The 17297-nt window shown below is 38.6% G+C and overlaps 1 protein-coding gene across 14 annotated transcripts in view; it reads right to left on the bottom strand.

Moving 5' to 3' along the window:
* NRXN3 (neurexin 3) overlaps positions 1-17297 on the bottom strand; it is a 1810124-nt gene that overhangs the window by 176338 nt on the left and 1616489 nt on the right. For 8 of the 14 annotated variants that reach the window (XM_070797935.1, XM_070797937.1, XM_070797929.1 and 5 more), the window contains one exon: positions 3152-3241. The exons of the other annotated variants lie outside the window; for them this stretch is intronic. In XM_070797935.1, the coding sequence (XP_070654036.1) occupies positions 3152-3241 (90 nt within the window). The remainder of the gene's footprint in view (positions 1-3151; positions 3242-17297) is intronic. 14 annotated transcript variants of the gene reach the window in all.

Here is a 17297-nt window from a genome sequence, read left to right as displayed (position 1 = left end):
AGCCCAGCACTGAAGATCAGTTGATGCTTATAACTGACTACAGTAGATTTTGCATTTCTAATATTCCCAGAAGTACTCCACATCTATAATGGTCTTCATCTTATTTTCCTAGTGATGTTATTCCGCCTATGCTTACAAATGAAAGGAAGGTCAGAGAGAACTGAAATGCAAAGTTGAATTACACTGGCTAGAAATGATGGATCTCCTTTATTCCAGTTGCCACGGTTCACTCCAAAAAGTGGTCTCTGCTTGTTCAAGACAGACCCAAGTGTGGAGCAAGGCAAGACATTTCCTGGGCTACACAATTAAACCACAGCTTCATTTCTGGCTATTCCTGCTTTCACAGAGAGATCTGACTAATCATTTCTTGAGAACAAGACACTGGTGGGGTAAATTGGGAAGGAGTGTATATGTTTCAGGTATCCATCATGCCATAGGAAGTATTTGGGTCTTTGTTTATTTGTCTGTTTCATGGTTTATTTCTGACTGGATCTGCTTTTCTTATGTTCTAAACCCCTTTCCCGGCCCTCTGTACCTTAGATTAGGTGGTTAATAGTAATGCTGGCAGGCACTAAAGGAACTGTGGGATATTCAAGTCTTCTGCTATCTTTTCCTCTGATCAATTTCACTCTCTCAAGGAAGCAGGAGTAAGTGAGAAACAATCATCACGACCCTCTCCCTGCGAAGGACATAAGGGACCCACCGCAGAACATTTACCATCTGCCCAAGATTTCTCAATATCAGTGCCAGGTCTCCTTATTGCCACTCATTATGATCAATCGTGTTTCTTTCTTTTTTATTTTTAATAAGGGATGACCACTATTCTATCTATATTACAATCTGATAATGGATTCCAATCTATCACCAATAATATAAAATCTGACTACAATACCAGTACAGGCTTTGTAGCAGGTTATTTGGTGTTTTGTTTTGGGTGCCCATCCTCTTGGAAGTCGTTAAATGCTCCCTCATTTGGACACCAAGTTCACATACTGCTTAAATTAAATCTTTGCATGTTTCCAGTCAGTGTTGCACAAAGACTAATTAATTAAACCTCAGAACACCCTTGGGGAATAGGCAGTATTATTTCTCCTCTCCTCAGATGGGAAATCTGAGATATAAAGAGGTTAAGTGGATTGTCTAAGGTCAGAAAGTCAGTCAATAACAGACAGCGCCAGAAAACAGGCGAGGGAATGCTGTGACTCACATCTCTCCAATGACAGAAGCAACTGTTTCTGCCCAAGTGACAGAGCAGTCCAAGTCCTTACTAATGCCTCTGCCTAATCATCTTTCCAGATTCACCCTTTTCTAACTCCTTGTCCTTGCAAGGTCTTTGGTATACATTTTCTATTTCTATAAAGGGAAAGTTGGCTAGACAGAGGAAGAGATAAAGCAATAGAATGAATAGATGTTACTTACCTAAATGAAACAAAAAAGTGATTTTGGCTAAAATAATGTAGAAGAGAGAACCCCCCAGTTTGCATAGAATTCTTTTCAATATTATTTGCATATATAAACATACATACTCAGTTAAGAAACAAATTCCTCCCTTCCTCCCATCCAAACCACCCCTACCCAGTCCCACCCATTCAACCTCTATTGTGTGTTTGGAAGCGTCCTTCTATATAAAAGCCAACTGATAACAATGCTATTGGAAGAACAACTAAAAGCCTACTAATAACTTTAAAATGATTAATACAAATGAAAATGCCTGGCATGCTATTGAACTTAGACTTCAAAAGGCAATGGAGTAAAATAAAATATTATTAACATAAAATTGAAAGAAACAAAAAATAAATTTTCTCAGGCACATGAGACTCAGACATGCATCTAAGTTGTCTTTTCCTTTTTAAGAAGTGAGGCAATCATCATCTCTAATGTTAAAGGGACTTTATGAGCTGGTGATTACTAAACAAAATTATTTGCTTTTTAGAGTTATTCTTAATTTATTTTTAATTAGACCACGTACGTTAAAAACAGGGCAAACAGTTAAGACTCAGTGAGGATTTTCCGTGTTTAAAGTTCTGAATGTTTTCACTCAGCTTGCAACTGCAGTAGTCCTTTGTCTTTTTTTTACGTTGCATATTAACATACCCCATTACTTTTTATAAATAACTCAATCAAATCTCTACATATTTTAAAAACTCACTTAAGATCTCCTTAAGAAAACAAACAAACAAACAAAAAGCACCTCAAACTACAAGAGTAGCTACTGGCTCAGGAAAAAAAAAAAAAAAAAAACAGTCACCAGCTTGTTCAAGTCAGAAGTCTTTCTTCATTGAAAGACAATAGTTTACCTCCCAATAAAGGGGAGCCACACAGAAAATTCTAACATCACATGTAACCGCTGCCCTCTTTCATTAACCAAGTGGTTGTTTTCTTTGGCAAATGAGAAACTGCTGTTTTGCCTTCCATTAACCTTTCATTTTCCAACTCCTTATACTTTTGTTGCATAAGTATCATATACACAAGGGTACCACGCAACTGAAGTGTAGAATACGTTTATTTATTTATTTATTTTTAGTTTCCATCAGTAACTAGGATGCCATTAACCTCTTAGGAAATATCTTTGCCTCTGCAAGTTTAATTCTGAAGGCAAAATCCATCCTTCTCATTCTTTCCTTGTTTAAAAACAAATGTTAAAGAACATGGCTCCCCTTATAACATTTGTTTAAGCAGTTTAAATGACGAGTCAATCTATGATTTGTTGTTGTTGTTGTTGATGCTAACCATGCTACAGATAGTAAAGCCAAAACAGCCTCAAGATGTAAGTTTAATAAGTTCTTTTGAAATTTCTTTAGAAAGCTCTGGTATAAGAGGTAATTTAAAACAAATTAACAAATAATGTCATGCAGTGGTTAAATTGCCATAATACATTTCTTTTTTTTAGAGGTTCCTGGAATTTCTTGTTGGTGGTTGTCATGCTGATAGAAAACTAGATGTTAGTCCCTTTAACTGTATTTTAATGGCAATGTATTATAGCATGATTTATCAACATATGGCAGGTGGAAGCTGACACAAATTATAATGAAAATTAAAACAGTCATTTATGCAGCAGGCGATTATCATTTAAGGAACATTTATTTGCAGGCTTTAAAAATGAGGGTTTAGAGTCAAATGATTTTAAAATGAAAGTTTTAACGACAGTTACCTTTTTCCTGCAGCCACTCTTCTACGGGCCGGTTATATTTGAAGGGGATTTTCTGTTTTACCATTTGGAAGCGTTCATTATCAGTGTTGCCTTTAAAGTTTAAAAAACAGCTTAAAGAACAATCTGAAAAGTCAATAAGTCATTCAAAAACATCCTAGGTTTTTGGTGCGTTTTATGAAGTTTTTTAGAGATAGATAGCAATTTATCTTTAGTGGAGGTGGAGTCGAAGTCACTCTGCCCTTGGTTGACAGGTTTGAGGTCAGGTTATTCTTAGCTATGCCGTGCTCCATCAAGTTTTGGGAGAGTGGCTGGGGATGAGCATCCGTGAGAGGTGTGGCCGTTTACAGAAAGGTTTACCCTCTCTCTTCTCCATCTCTCTCCAACCATACCTTGATTGGGTCAATGGAGGAACAAGGACCCCCTTGACTTGTGAGTATCAGGACCCTCGGTGTCTCAGTCACACATGTTCCACACTCGCTTTACTGTATCCCATCAGAATACAGTAAAGAACGGAGCCCTGCACTTCCTTATTCTCCTCTTAAGTGTTTGCAACTGCTCTACCTTGCCAAAGAAAACAATTTAAGCCTTGATGGCCAACAGAGACTTCTTATTCCATAAAGTGGGGCCCTGGCATCCCACTGCCTATGTAAAATAGGTAGAGTACCACATGGAAATCTTTTCATCTCTATCCCTTGGTCCAGATCTGTTCCATATTTTAAAATCAGAGGAACTCCCAACTAAACATCTGTAAATAAAAGCAGCTATACATTTAGTGGTATAGCATTTCCAGGCCTTTGAGCATCTATATTTTATTAGTACCAATAGACACAGGTTTTATAAGTTTACCTAGTCTTGCTGTCTTTCCTCACTAGGAGAGGTCCTTCCTGAATATGTCTCCATTCAAAAAGCCTGGTAGGGATACTTCTTCTAAGCATGAAATATCTAATTAATTTCAAGGCTCAAATATAATGCTTTTAACTGTGAGTATGCCCCCTTTCTTCCCTTTGTAAATGTTATTACCACCCCTGGATGGTTTGTCTAATTAGGACAGACTTGGAGAGTGGTGTTGTGAAGATATACCCCTAATGAATATGCTTCAAAACACACAATAATGAAGCCATGCTTTGGGAACTCTACTGTCTTATCAACCAACCTCACGGAGATCAAACAGAAACTAGTGAACTTCTAAATTACTTCTGCCTCTTAGCCTTCTAGTATTGGAACTTCAGGAAGCCCAATCCAGATCACCAGTGTTAAAAATGAAATAAAAATCTCAAAACAGGTGGTTTGAAAGCAATTCATAAATAAGTATAAAAGCTAGAAAGAATATTAGAATGGCATGTAGCACCAGGTGGATAAAAGCTTGCCCCAGTATTTCCATCTCTGGGCCACCTGCATGTCGGAGTTTTTATTGGTGGAGAAGATTCTGCATGTGGTCAGACTAGTACCTGCCTTCTGTGAGAGGCAGAATGGGAGGGGTAGCAGTACTGGGTACATTTAAAAGATTTCCCATTCATTTCTCCTTTGAACAAATTAGTCTTAGGAGCTGACTCATTATTCTTACTCCCCAGGAGTAAAAACAAACAAAAAGCTCATCAAAGAGGAGACTGTGGATCTGTTTCCAGCTTACATCATGAGACCCTATCTGGTTGGCATCAAGCCTAATATATTAACATATCAAAGGACAACATGTAATGAACGGAAAGAACAACTAACAATTTTGGATTGCAGTATATAATTTAAAGTTTTCCTCCAAGTGTTATTTCTCACAGAAGAAAAAAAAAAAGAGAGAGAGACAGCTAGGAGCCAAAATAGAAAAAGGTATCTTAATTTCTTGGTGTTTCAATAAGCCCACGGTTAAAAAAAAAGGTAACTTTATGTTAACGTAAATAAATACCTATGAGACCATTATATGATCATCCTGGTAGATCTGATACACAGAAGTCTACTAATCCAAAATAAAGTTGGGCTAATTTTCACATGTCCTAATAGAAAAGGAAGATGCGCTTTTCTGAAAAGAACGTATGTCTCTGTAACTCTTAACTCTACCCTACAGGAGACAGCTACACAAGGGATATATATCATCCATCTTCACAAGCTTTGACCTCTCTCAAGTTTTAGTCACAACAACATACTGAGAAATGCCAAAAGGATTATGCCAGATTCACCTTGAATATATTCTATTACTTTGGGTTTTCTGTAACTGTCATTGGTGCAATATTAAGTGTAGCAATGACCTTTTCCCACTCTCTGTAGAATGGATTAGTGAAGTCAATAATGAAGAGAAAGCTAAATATTCTTAGTACCATGCAAGGCAAAATATGAAGTACTGAATGTTCCAGACTGACAGCTCTATATGTACCAACTTAATTAAGAAGCTGCATTGACTTACTTCTTCCACAAACATAGGAATCTTGGTCCTTCTAAGTATCCCCCCTCCCATTCAATCTGTCAAGCATAAAGCTCCATGGAAAATCATTTCAGGTATGGTACGGGCTAGACGACTAAGAAACAATGGGGGAGAATCAATACGTGATGTGTTGGGAGGACAGCATAGCCACAATTCAACCATAGACCCTTCGGAAAGTGAAAGACAGAGAGTCATTCTTCTCCATCTCAGCTTTAAAGACATTTAGAAAAAGGTTTTAAGTTTTCCATGCCAGACAGACAGCATCTGGCAGAGGGGATAGCGATCTTGTATACTGTTAAAAGTTGTGAAAGATGGAAGGTCATTTGGAAAACCAAATTGGTTTAAATTGCCACATTAACATTGTTCTTAGTCTCTTTTCATGTTCTTGTTGGTTTTTATTTTAATTTAGCTCAAACATTAGTGAGAAATGTTTTAAAAACATGTGCATGAGAATGAGTTCATTTGCCCCGAGCCCCATTTGTTTGAAGAGCAAACAACCTTCTAAATATCAGAATTCATACACAGGGACTACTCTGAAAGCTGAACAAACCTCATCAAATCCATTTACATTCATATCCAATCCTTAATGACATTTAGTTGTACATTTTATATAGCAACCAGTATGAACATTGAAACAAAGACTAAAATCGATACTTCAACAGACAGGGATGCTATCCTTAAGAAGAATGGCCTTATGAATAGTAATGTCATAATGTCATTAAAAAGAGGCATATGTGCATTACTAATTAGATCCTAAAAATCTACTACAGTTCTCAGCCACACTGAGAAATTTACAAATTGCACAATGAAATCTTCAAATAGATAGTGCTTAAATTACTTACATGGATCTGACACTCACCTACATGGGACTGAATTTTAGAAAAAAAAGTTCTGATCATATTTCATTCTACTTAAAAAGTTAGAGGTATGTGTGTGTGTATGTGTGTGTGTGTATCACCATCCATTTTTTATACAGTTAGTTGCCTCTTGTCATTTGCTTCTGTACTATTGACTCTATTATCAAATATTTCAGTTCCTGGAGACACATACAACCATGCACTGTTTAATTATAATATTGTGAAGACCAGAATGCTTTGAGGTAAAATTACTAAGGCCCAACTGGTTCATACACACAGCTACAACCTTTATGCAGAAACAGCTCACATTTGTGACATTTGGGTTAATCCATTTAGAAGGAAAGGAAGAGAGAACAGAGGAGGGAAAGATAAAGAAAGTAAATTGACCCTTGACTAGTTTCCCAATACATTAAGTCCCTCTTTAGGTAATCTGGAAACTTGCCGATTGGCCCCAAAGCAGTAAAAATTCTTTCAGCTGAAGAACTTAAAGATAGAGCAAACTCTTGCATAGCACAAAAAATAACTTTTACACCATTTTACTCTGTTGGTCCAACCATAGATCCTATTCATTAGAAGTTATACTAATTTTCTTAAAATCATCATCAGTAAAGTATAGGAGGTCATAACTTTGGGCTGGCTTTGAGTTTTAACTTCAGTAGCTGCTTAACCTTGAACAAGTCACTTAGCCTCAGGTTCTCCACTTCCCAGTTTGCCAGAGGACTCAGTATAGGATATTAAGAGGCAGAGCATATACAGACCCTGAGATATGAAAAAAGAATCCAATCTGTTCGAACTACTTAGTATTATTAATATGATTGAATTCGTTCCTACTAATCAAAAGGAAGCACATTAATTCCATGGCCTCCAATCAAAAGATGACTGTATTGTTACCTTTGGTTCCACAGAGTTCATCATTCAAAGATTAACTGACCATAGAAAATGAAACAGCCTACATATCCCCTAAATCCCCTGGTTGTGGCTTTTTATATTTCTGCATCTTCTAAAATACACTCAGCTAACCCCATTTCCGAAACAAAGTGGGTTTCTAAAACCACGGAAAGTAAAAGAGCAATTCAGGCATTGACAAATGTGATTTCTGGGTCCAGCCACAGGTAATGATGATATACTGCTGCTAAGTTGAGGAAGAGTGGCTTAAAGGTTCTGGCAATTTGCACTGGGCTGGCAGAAAATGCTTTCTTGCAGGTAGACTATTAATACCATCTGAAATGTTGTCAAGCACATGGACATGCTAATAGGAATATCGTAGCAACATTTGTCTGTGCAAAATTAATGCCAGAGGTATTTTTTGCATTTTGTTTTGAGTCTTGGAATAAAGGAAGGGAAAGTTTTCTTTATTGCTTTGTTGACACTAAAAAATGAGACTGTGGGTCTAATGAACAGTCAGAGAATGATACTATGTATTAGAGCTAGAGGCAAAAGAAAATCGATGTGGGTAGGCTCAAGTAGTATAGGCCATTTCAGAGGTGCTTAGAATGTCTCTCTCCCCAAAGAACACTTTGTGAGTTTCAAGGCAAAGTCAGACACTAAAGACAAGGAACTGGGGAAACTCCTTGAGCCTCGCTCTGATTTTGTTCCTAGTCTTGACCCAGATGAACTCTCTTTAAGAGTCAGAAAAAGGGGGGTTGTGCTTCCCAAAGGGCATTTAGAATATTCAGCTATTTGTAAGTGATGGATAGACCTCAACAAAGAATTAATATCTTGTATTTATAAAGTGCTTTGTGAGCAAGGAGCTCAAAATGCACTTATAAGCATCATCTCATTAATCCTCACAACACACCTTTGGGGCTGAAGAAAAAAGAAGTATTTGTATGTTGTGAACCTCAATCCTTTAGTATGCCAAGGCAAAGAAATTAATCTCTTGGAGCATAAAACTGATCAGCTGGGGGAAGTAAATTAATATACTCAGAGCACAAGGGCATTATTAAGTAAGGGAGCTTTTCCAGACTCACTTAAGTGGCTCCAGGCGCCAGGAAGAACCACCTTTCTAAAGTGATGAGACATTTACTCTAAGAAAGCAGTGTGGGTCACCCAGGCATGCCCTGACTTGGCTGATGAAGCTCACTGCCTTGTATCTTCTGGATATGTTTGGAAATGGAAAATATATGTGGACTGACATATTATCAATTCTTTCCTATATCAAAGTCAATATTGATCCACCATTTCTAGGCTATAGGAGTTGAGTTATTTAAGCAAAGATGGCTCAAACACAAATGAAAAGAGCATTAGCTATGGAATCTTTCAGACTTTGGATGCAATCCTATCTCAGACATTTACCACTTCCACGAATTTGCACAATTTTCTTAATCTAGATGTCTCAGTTTCTTCATCTAGTCTCCAAAAGATATGCAGATGATAATACCTATATTACAAGATTTTGTGCAAATGAAATGTAACAATCCAGGCAAGAATGCTAGTGGGGAGTTGGAAGAGGCTGGGAAGGGGGTGAGTGTGTGATTCTCTTCATTCTCAGGGGATGGGGGGAGGGGCTATGCTAGAGATGTAACCCTGGGGCTCCAGGCCCACTTACCTAAATGACCACACCTCTGACCCTTAACCCTGGTGCTCCAGGCCCACTTACCTAAAGGACCACACCTCTGGCCTTTGCTTGATGTTTGTCAGGCTGGCTAAGGTGAGTATGTGTGCGGACACGTTAACACTGAATTTCTCCCAGATCTCCATCAAAGTGCTATTTCTATTGAAGTGCTATTATACTAAAAAACCTTTATCCTGATGCAATAATTAGAACGTGTATCACAATTCCTATTCTTTCCCTGTATTTTGAAATCTTAATTCTATTCTTCACTCTCTTCCAGAAGCTCTTCGACCTTGGACTTCTTATTTATCCTCATCTATTAAGGATACTATCAGTCCCAGAAAGATGAACAAAGTAAAGCCCAGGTGACCATGATATCTTTATTTGCTTTTGAAGTTTAAGAGACTGTTTCCAAATCATATTTACTGGAACTTTCTTCATGAGCATAGGTCTATCTAGAACTTATTCTGTATTTGAGATATACCTTCAAAAATGACATGCCATAAATTAACAAAACAAAACTGACTATCAATTTGCTTTCCTTTCTCAAGGGGTGTCACTCTTTTTCCTGCTATAATTATTTCAAAATATGCCCTGAAACTAGGCTGGTCAGTTTCAATCTGAATTTTGTCTATTCCTTTCTGGTAAACATGCTAAAAATATCTATGTCTTGATGTGTCTTCAAGCCTTAGTTTCTTCATAAATAAAATGAGAATTATGACACTAACTGCAACATAGGATTGTTGCACGAATTAAAAGGGAAATGAGTGTCTGTAAAGCACTGAGCACAGCAGTAGAAAATAAGTGCTCAGTATATGACTTATCACCTTTGTTGATATTGTTACAACAGCACTTGATTGAGAAGGGTTACAGTTAAAAGAAGGCAAGCTTATGAAATTTACTTCACCATGCGATGGTTAGTGTCCAATCTTTGCCAATTTCCTTTTCGGCCTAAAACCTTAATATTCGGTCTTCAAACTTTCAAGATTCCCCCAGATGCCCTTCTTATCACGTATTTCCTCCACTGTTGTGAAAGCCCCAGGGTGATCCTGGGGCTCACTCTTCACTGTGGTCTGTTCACTCCTGCAGGTCACCCCTCTGTGTGGTCTCCCTGTTTCTTTTCAGTCTTACTGATTCCTTTCTCATTGGCAGTCTTCCTTTCCACATGTCTCCAGTTTTCATTTTCTTTCATTCTTCTTCTGCAGAGGATATCAAACTCAATGTTTTTAAAGCCAGAAAGCTAGAATATTTGAGTTTGAAAAGTTCTGCTCATTCAAACATGCATGTGTGGGGTCACTACACAGCTTTGAGGACAGGAAGGAGGTTTGGAATTTCAATGGGCAACAAATAGGAACATTTTCATCCTCATGAATGGGAAAGTCACACCAATATCAACATTACTGATGCCATGATAAACTTATGCTACAGTTTTTATTTTTGCTTAGATCTTATGGAGTCTCTGCTCTTTATAAATTATAGATCTTCCAGACAAACTTTGAAGCTTATGCCTACAAATGAATATATTGTTCCCAAGGGGTCTAAAAATAACAATCAATGTCCCTTGTATTGGGCTTCCCAAGTGATGCTAGTCGTAAAGAACCTGCTTGCCAATGCAGGAGACAGAAGAGACGCAGGTTCTATCCCTGGGTTGGGAAGAGCCCCTGGAGGAGGGCATGTCAACACACTCCAGTATTCTTGCCTGGAGAATTCCATGGACAGAGGAGCCTGGCAGATCCATAGGATCAAAGAGTCAGACACAGCTAAAGTGACTCAGCAAGCATGCTCCCACGTACATCCCATGTATTGGGTTGGCCAAAAAGTTCATTTGGGATTTTCTGTAATATCTTACTGGGAAAAAAACCCAAATGGACTTTTTAGCCAACCCAATATTCACCCACCTTTGATCTGATGAATATGCTGTTTTTTTGACAGTTGTCTAGCTACAGTCCATGGGGTCACAAAGAATCAGACATAACTGACAGACTAACAATTTAAACAGCATAACACAGCACAGCCACATATAAGGCTTATTTCCAGCTTAAGCCCAAGACAGTTTCCAATTAAATTACTTCCCAAAAAGTTTGTCCCATCTTGAATTCATGTAGTATATTTTCTGAACTTCAAAGCAGGACTTTAATTACACTAAGTGTATTCTTTTTTGTTTCATAACAGCATTCCAACCTGATAAGAAAATGTTCAACTCTAGGTTTGTTGTTTCCTGTAGGAGGTATCTTTCTGAGTTTTGTGTCATTTTGCAAGTTTGATAAGCATATCTTTTGTGCATTCATTCCAGACTCTGAAAAACGCACAGAATAGGAGGATTATGTGGTAACTTTAAGAGGTTTACACATTCTTTGAAACATCACTCTGTAACAGGCGGAACTCGATTCTCCAACTTCAAATATGGGCTGGACTTAGTAAGTCAACTGTAAAGAACAGGATATGGTGGAATTGACAATGTGTAACTCTTAGAGATTAGATAAGAAAAAGCGCTGTGACTTTCTCTCCTTCTCTCATGTCCACTCTGGGGAAGCCACTCTTGCGTCATAAGGACACTTAAAACACCCACATGTCAAGGAACTGAGGCCACCAGATTCTCCAGGCCTGGATAAGTCTTCAGATGGCTACAGTCCTAGTCGATATCTTAACTTCAAGCCATCAGACACTTCAATACAGAACCACTCGGCCAAATTGCTACCAAATTCTGACCTATAGAAATCGTGAGATAAATAAATGTTAGTTGTTGGGTGCCACTAAGTGTGGGGGTAATTTGCTATACAGCAATGGATACAGAGTAACCAGAGAACTTCATCTGAGTGTTTCGGTTCAACCAGAGGCAGAGCTCCTTAAGAGGCTCTCATAACTTGCCTTATACTATAGTCTTTCCAAGGAAGTGAAGATACAATATATTTATAACATACTACTCATGTGACAACTTGCTAATGCTATCCAAAGGGAATTTAGACTATTTAGATACAAGACTTGTTTCAAAGAGCCCAGGCCATCACCAAAGTCTTTGTTAAACATGGTTAAATACATACTAACTTATCTGTCCAATAAAACACATGAGAATTTTTGCATATTAGTTTCAAAACACATTCTTTAGGGCAATGTAAAATTTAGGACACTTTCCCCAAACTAGTTTTCTATTCCAATTCCTGTGATTATTTCTGAGTGAACATTAAAGAGAGTTCAGATTTTTTAGGCATCCTGGGACGTTACTCATCTGAGACCCAGAGATCTGAGCTTCTTTGGGGTATCTATTACCATTTCCTCATCTTTGAGGAGGACTGCCTTTTCCTACTTGTTTGTATCAGCCTTCACAGTCTGAAGGAAATTCTTGCTGGAAAACTTGTTGAGGATGTATGGGGTGGAGGGTGAGTGTCCATATAAACACTGAGCTCCCTCTTAAGTAAATGTTTTTTGTATTTCATAATCATAAATCAGTTTCTAGGGGCAGAGGTCACTAGGAACTTATAGTTTTATATTTTGAGAGAAGTCTACTCTTTTAAGGTCGAGCGGACCTCAAAGATCAACCAAGAACTATGTTTCTCTGGGACTTCCCTGGGGGTTCAGTGGTTAGGACTCCATGCTTCCAAAGCTGTTAGATCCCTGATGGGGAAATTAAGATCCTACATTCCATGTGGTAAGGCCAACAACAAAGTGTTTTAAGAAGAGAAATTTGCAATTAAAAAGAAGAAATATGTTTCTCAAACTTTCACTCAGAACAACATTAGTAACAGGACTTCTAGAATAGGCAAGCATCAGAGAGTGTATATCTTAAAGACCATCCTTTCCCAACAAAGAAATTAATGAAAGAATTCTCTGTACTCCAGCTTGTTTGGTTATGTGGCATTTCCAAGGCTTTTCAAAAAATGAACCAGTTGGTAGCTACGCATCATTTAGTGCAAGATTCAAAGGTCAGGTATACATGACTACAATGTGGTACAAGAATAAAAATTTTCCCAGTGAAGGGATAACCTCAGGGAACATGGTCCGTGTAGTATATCTCGAATTCATACAATGCCTCGTTAACTCTGCTTGGCAAATTAATTCAAATTGATTTGTTTGTGAGAACTGCAGCCTGGCTTCAAATCTGGCTACAAACAAAGGATAATGATAAACAACAATGTATTCAGCTAAGAGAAAATGTCTCGAGAAAAGTATAGATCAGCATGGGGGCTGTTTTTATAACATAATTGACTTTGTTAAAAATAGAAAAGAAATGAAAGGGAAGACATAGCCTAGACAGATAAAACACATTTTATAAATAACATTAATATATCATAAATACCCCCAAACAAAGACAGATAAAGTGTCTGAAAGCATCCGAGAGGAAAGGGAAAAAAGGGATTAGAAAATTTTCAAATGGACATTTAATCTTTTAAAACACAATTAACTCAATTTAAGGCAGAATACTCTGATGTAATAAGGAGGAAAGAAAGAAATCTGTGTGATATGGTAGGGAGAACTAAGATTAATTTCAAAATGTCATATCCTAAAGAAATCTTTTTAAAAAAAAAAAAGACAATTCCTATTTTTGAAAAGTAACCATCAGTTGAAAGTCAGCAGTTTCCAATCTCATTTTGAGGCCTTGATGGTTGAGAAGGAGGGAGTTTAAGAGGAAAAGAGATTGTAAAAATGAGAGTTTTTTCAAGCTCTTTGTTGTTCAGCCGCTAAGTTGTGTCCCACTCTTTGCGACTCCGCAGACTGCCACATGCAAGTCAGAGGAGGGGTTCGAGCTCTCTGCTAAAAGTGAGTGAAGTCGCTCAGTCGTGTCCGACTCTGTGTAACTCCATGGACTGTAGCCTACCAGGCTCCTCTGTCCATGGGATTTTCCAAGCAAGAGTACCGGAATGGGTTGCCATTTCCTTCTCCAGGAGATCTTCCCAACCCAGGGAACGAACCCAGGTCTCCCACATTGTAGGCAGACACTTTACCATCTGAGCCATCAGGGAAGTCCTGAGCTCTCTGCTAGTGTGTTAAAATTGCAAAATAGCTATAATCCCATTCCAATATCCAAGCCCTTCTGTAATAGGACTTTGTCACTGCTCCCATCGGAGGCTGAGTCTATTTTTCCACCCCTTGATTCTCAGTTGGCTCTGAGACTTGCATTGTTTGGCATAGGGCATATGAGTAAGTGTAATGCAAGCAGAAGTTTGAACAGCCCTTGAATGTTAATGCTTGCCCTCTCATGCTGTTGAAGCCTGAGACTCCATATGAAGGAAGCTGGTCTGTGCTGTGCTAAATCATCTCAGTCATGTCTGATTCTTTGAGACACCATGGACTTTAAGCCACCAGGCTCCTCTGTCCATGGGATTCTCCAGGCAAGAATACTGGAGTGGGTTGCCATGCCCTCCTCCAGGGATCTTCCTGACCCAGGGATCAAACCCATGTCTCTTATGTCTCCCGCACTGGCAGGTGGATTCTTTACCACTAGCACCACCTGGGAAGCCTGAAGGCTGGTCTGGGTTCCTGGAAAATGAGGGACTACAAGAGAGAAACCCCAGCCACCCAAGCCTACTTTGCCAGCCCAAGCAGCTCAGTTGAGCCCATAGCTGTGTGAGTGAGGCTGTCAAGATCATCCAGCTCCATCCCAGCCAGCTTGAAACAGAAAAATCACCCATACAACCCACAGACACATGAGCCAATAAATAAAGTTTTGGAGTGGTTTGGTATGCAAACAGTAAGTGATACAGCCAGGAAGTCCAGGAAATCCAGTAAGGATGGGGAAGCTGACATAGGGTAAACAAAGCTTCTTCCCATATGTGGGTTTCCATCAATGCCCAGCACGAGAAGGGGAAGCACTCAGCTCCTGTCTGGGAAGTCAAACAGTTTGTGTAGGAAAACCTTAGGAGTCTTGGAATAGATAGACAGAGACTCAAGCCCCTGTTTCCTATTCTTGGCCTCTTCCTCATTCTCAAGGGTGCATTATCAAGTCTCTAGGAAGGGAGGCGATAATGCAGCTTCCATGGGAGGGGAGGGAAAGGTTAAGGCAGAGGGAGTTGGGACAGGCAGGGTGGGAAAACTAGAGAATATGTATACTTCTCTGATATCCACTCATTTCTAGACTTAGACAAAGGGAAGGGAGGGAGGGTGGTGGGGAGTACTCTAAAGGTAAGAAGGGAATAGAGCTAATAAGGGCCATCACTATTTAAATGATGGATGGACAGAAGTTTGGTAAGAAAAACAGGTTGGACTTACCGGTAAGATATCCCAGAATGCTAACGCCCGCTCCACTAATGGATTTCTTACTTCTTCAATGGTTTCATGGGGAACCCTGGAGGACTGTCTTCTCTTTTCTGAGAAAACACTGCCTTCACTAACCCCAATCTTCTAAACCCAACCCAACCAAACCACATATAGTCCTGGAGGGCACAAATAATCACTGGTCATGAATCATCACTGGTCATGAATAGCTTTACTTAGGTTTAGAATAGAAAGATGTTTCCCATTATACATCCTACTAATACAAAATAAAAAAGCAAAATAGTGAATTAAAGACCAAAGCCAGACAAAATACATTTCTACCTTGCAACCTTGGCTTTTAAAATCAGGTACTGCATCTTCAGTCCCTTTTAAAGCTTGTGGATTACAAAAAGTAGCCTTCATAAATTCATGGATGAGTTTAAAAGTCATTTTCTTACATCTTAACAGTCTGCATTAGAATAGTATTATTTTAGCATGTCAATGGCACTTAGATTCAAGAGAAAAACATTAAAATGACCAAAATCTAAGGGGTTCGATAAAGAGAAAGGACAATTAATGTTGCTAAATGTTTTGTATATCACAGTCTGGGCCTTTCCAGGTGGCTCAGTGGTAAAGAATTTCCTGCCAATGAAGGAGACAAAGGAAACATGGGTTCTATCCCTCAGTTAGAAAGAGCCCCTGGAGGGAGAAATGGCAACCCACCCTAGTATTCTTGCCTGAAAAATGCCAGGGACAGAGGAGCTGGTGGGCTACAGTCCATGGGGCTGCAAGAGCCAGACGTAACTGAGCGTACCTGACAATATCATAGTCTACGCCACATTCAAATATTAGTTCATTGTAAATGTGATAGCCAGAACAGCATGTTTTTAATTAGGGTTTTTAAAGTATTTTTAAGAAATCGGTCAATGATTATGTAAAATTATGGACATGTTTCAAATATTTACCTAGCACCTAGACTCCACTATCTTACACTGCATCTGTTCTTGTGGGCAGGTTTTGTTTTTGTTTTTTTTTTAATTTTATTTTATTTTTAAACTTTACAATATTGTATTGGTTTTGCCAAATATAGAAATGAATCTGCCACAGGTATACATGTGTTCCCCATCCTGAACCCTCCTCCCTCCTCCCTCCCCATACCATCCCTCTGGGTCGTCCCAGTGCACCAGCCCCAAGCATCCAGTATTGTGCATCAAACCTGGACTGGCGACTCGTTCCATATATGATATTATACGTATTTCAATGCCATTCTCCCAAATCATCCCACCCTCTGCCTCACCCACAGAGTCCAAAAGACTGTTCTATACCTCAGTGTCTCTTTTGCTGTCTCGTACACAGGGTTATTGTTACCATCTTTCTAAATTCCATATATATGTGTTAGTATACTGTATTGGTGTTTTTCCTTCTGGCTTACTTCACTCTGTATAATAGGCTCCAGTTTCATCCACCTCATTAGAACTGATTCAAATGTATTCTTTTTAATGGCTGAGTAATACTCCATTGTGTATATGTACCACAGCTTTCTTATCCATTCATCTGTTGATGGACATCTAGGTTGCTTCCATGTCCTGGCTATTATAAACAGTGCTGTGATGAACATTGGGGTACACATGTCTCTTTCAATTCTGGTTTCCTCAGTATGTATGCCCAGCAGTGGGATTGCTGGATCATAAAGCAGTTCTATTTCCAGTTTTTTAAGGAATCTCCACACTGTTCTCCAGAGTGGCTGTACTAGTTTGCATTCCCACCAACAGTGTAAGAGAGGTTTTGTTTTTTTTTTTCCCCTTTCCTTTAGTATGAAATGATAATTACCTTACTAAGGTATTTTTTTAAAAGCAATCTTTTTACACAGTCCTATTTTCACAGTCCCCTCCTCAACACACTACAACTCTCAACACTGGCACATCTTTAGTGTTCAAGAATATTCACAAAGTTGATGACTACTGCCAACCTTAAATAGAGACAGGTATCCTGACACCAACAAAGTAACTTATTAGCTCTGAAGGTTAAATGATTACTAAAGTTCTTATAATTTCTGAAAACCTATAAATGTGAGGCATATACATTAAATATTAATGACTCTTCCTTCTATTAGTCATTTAATACAAGACATTAAAT

This window comes from Bos indicus, chromosome 10 (assembly GCF_029378745.1).
Source record: "Bos indicus isolate NIAB-ARS_2022 breed Sahiwal x Tharparkar chromosome 10, NIAB-ARS_B.indTharparkar_mat_pri_1.0, whole genome shotgun sequence".
NCBI classification, from domain to species: domain Eukaryota; kingdom Metazoa; phylum Chordata; class Mammalia; order Artiodactyla; family Bovidae; genus Bos; species Bos indicus.
The sequence above is the reverse complement of the archived record's forward strand: the minus strand, read 5'-3'. Positions and strand labels throughout refer to the sequence as shown.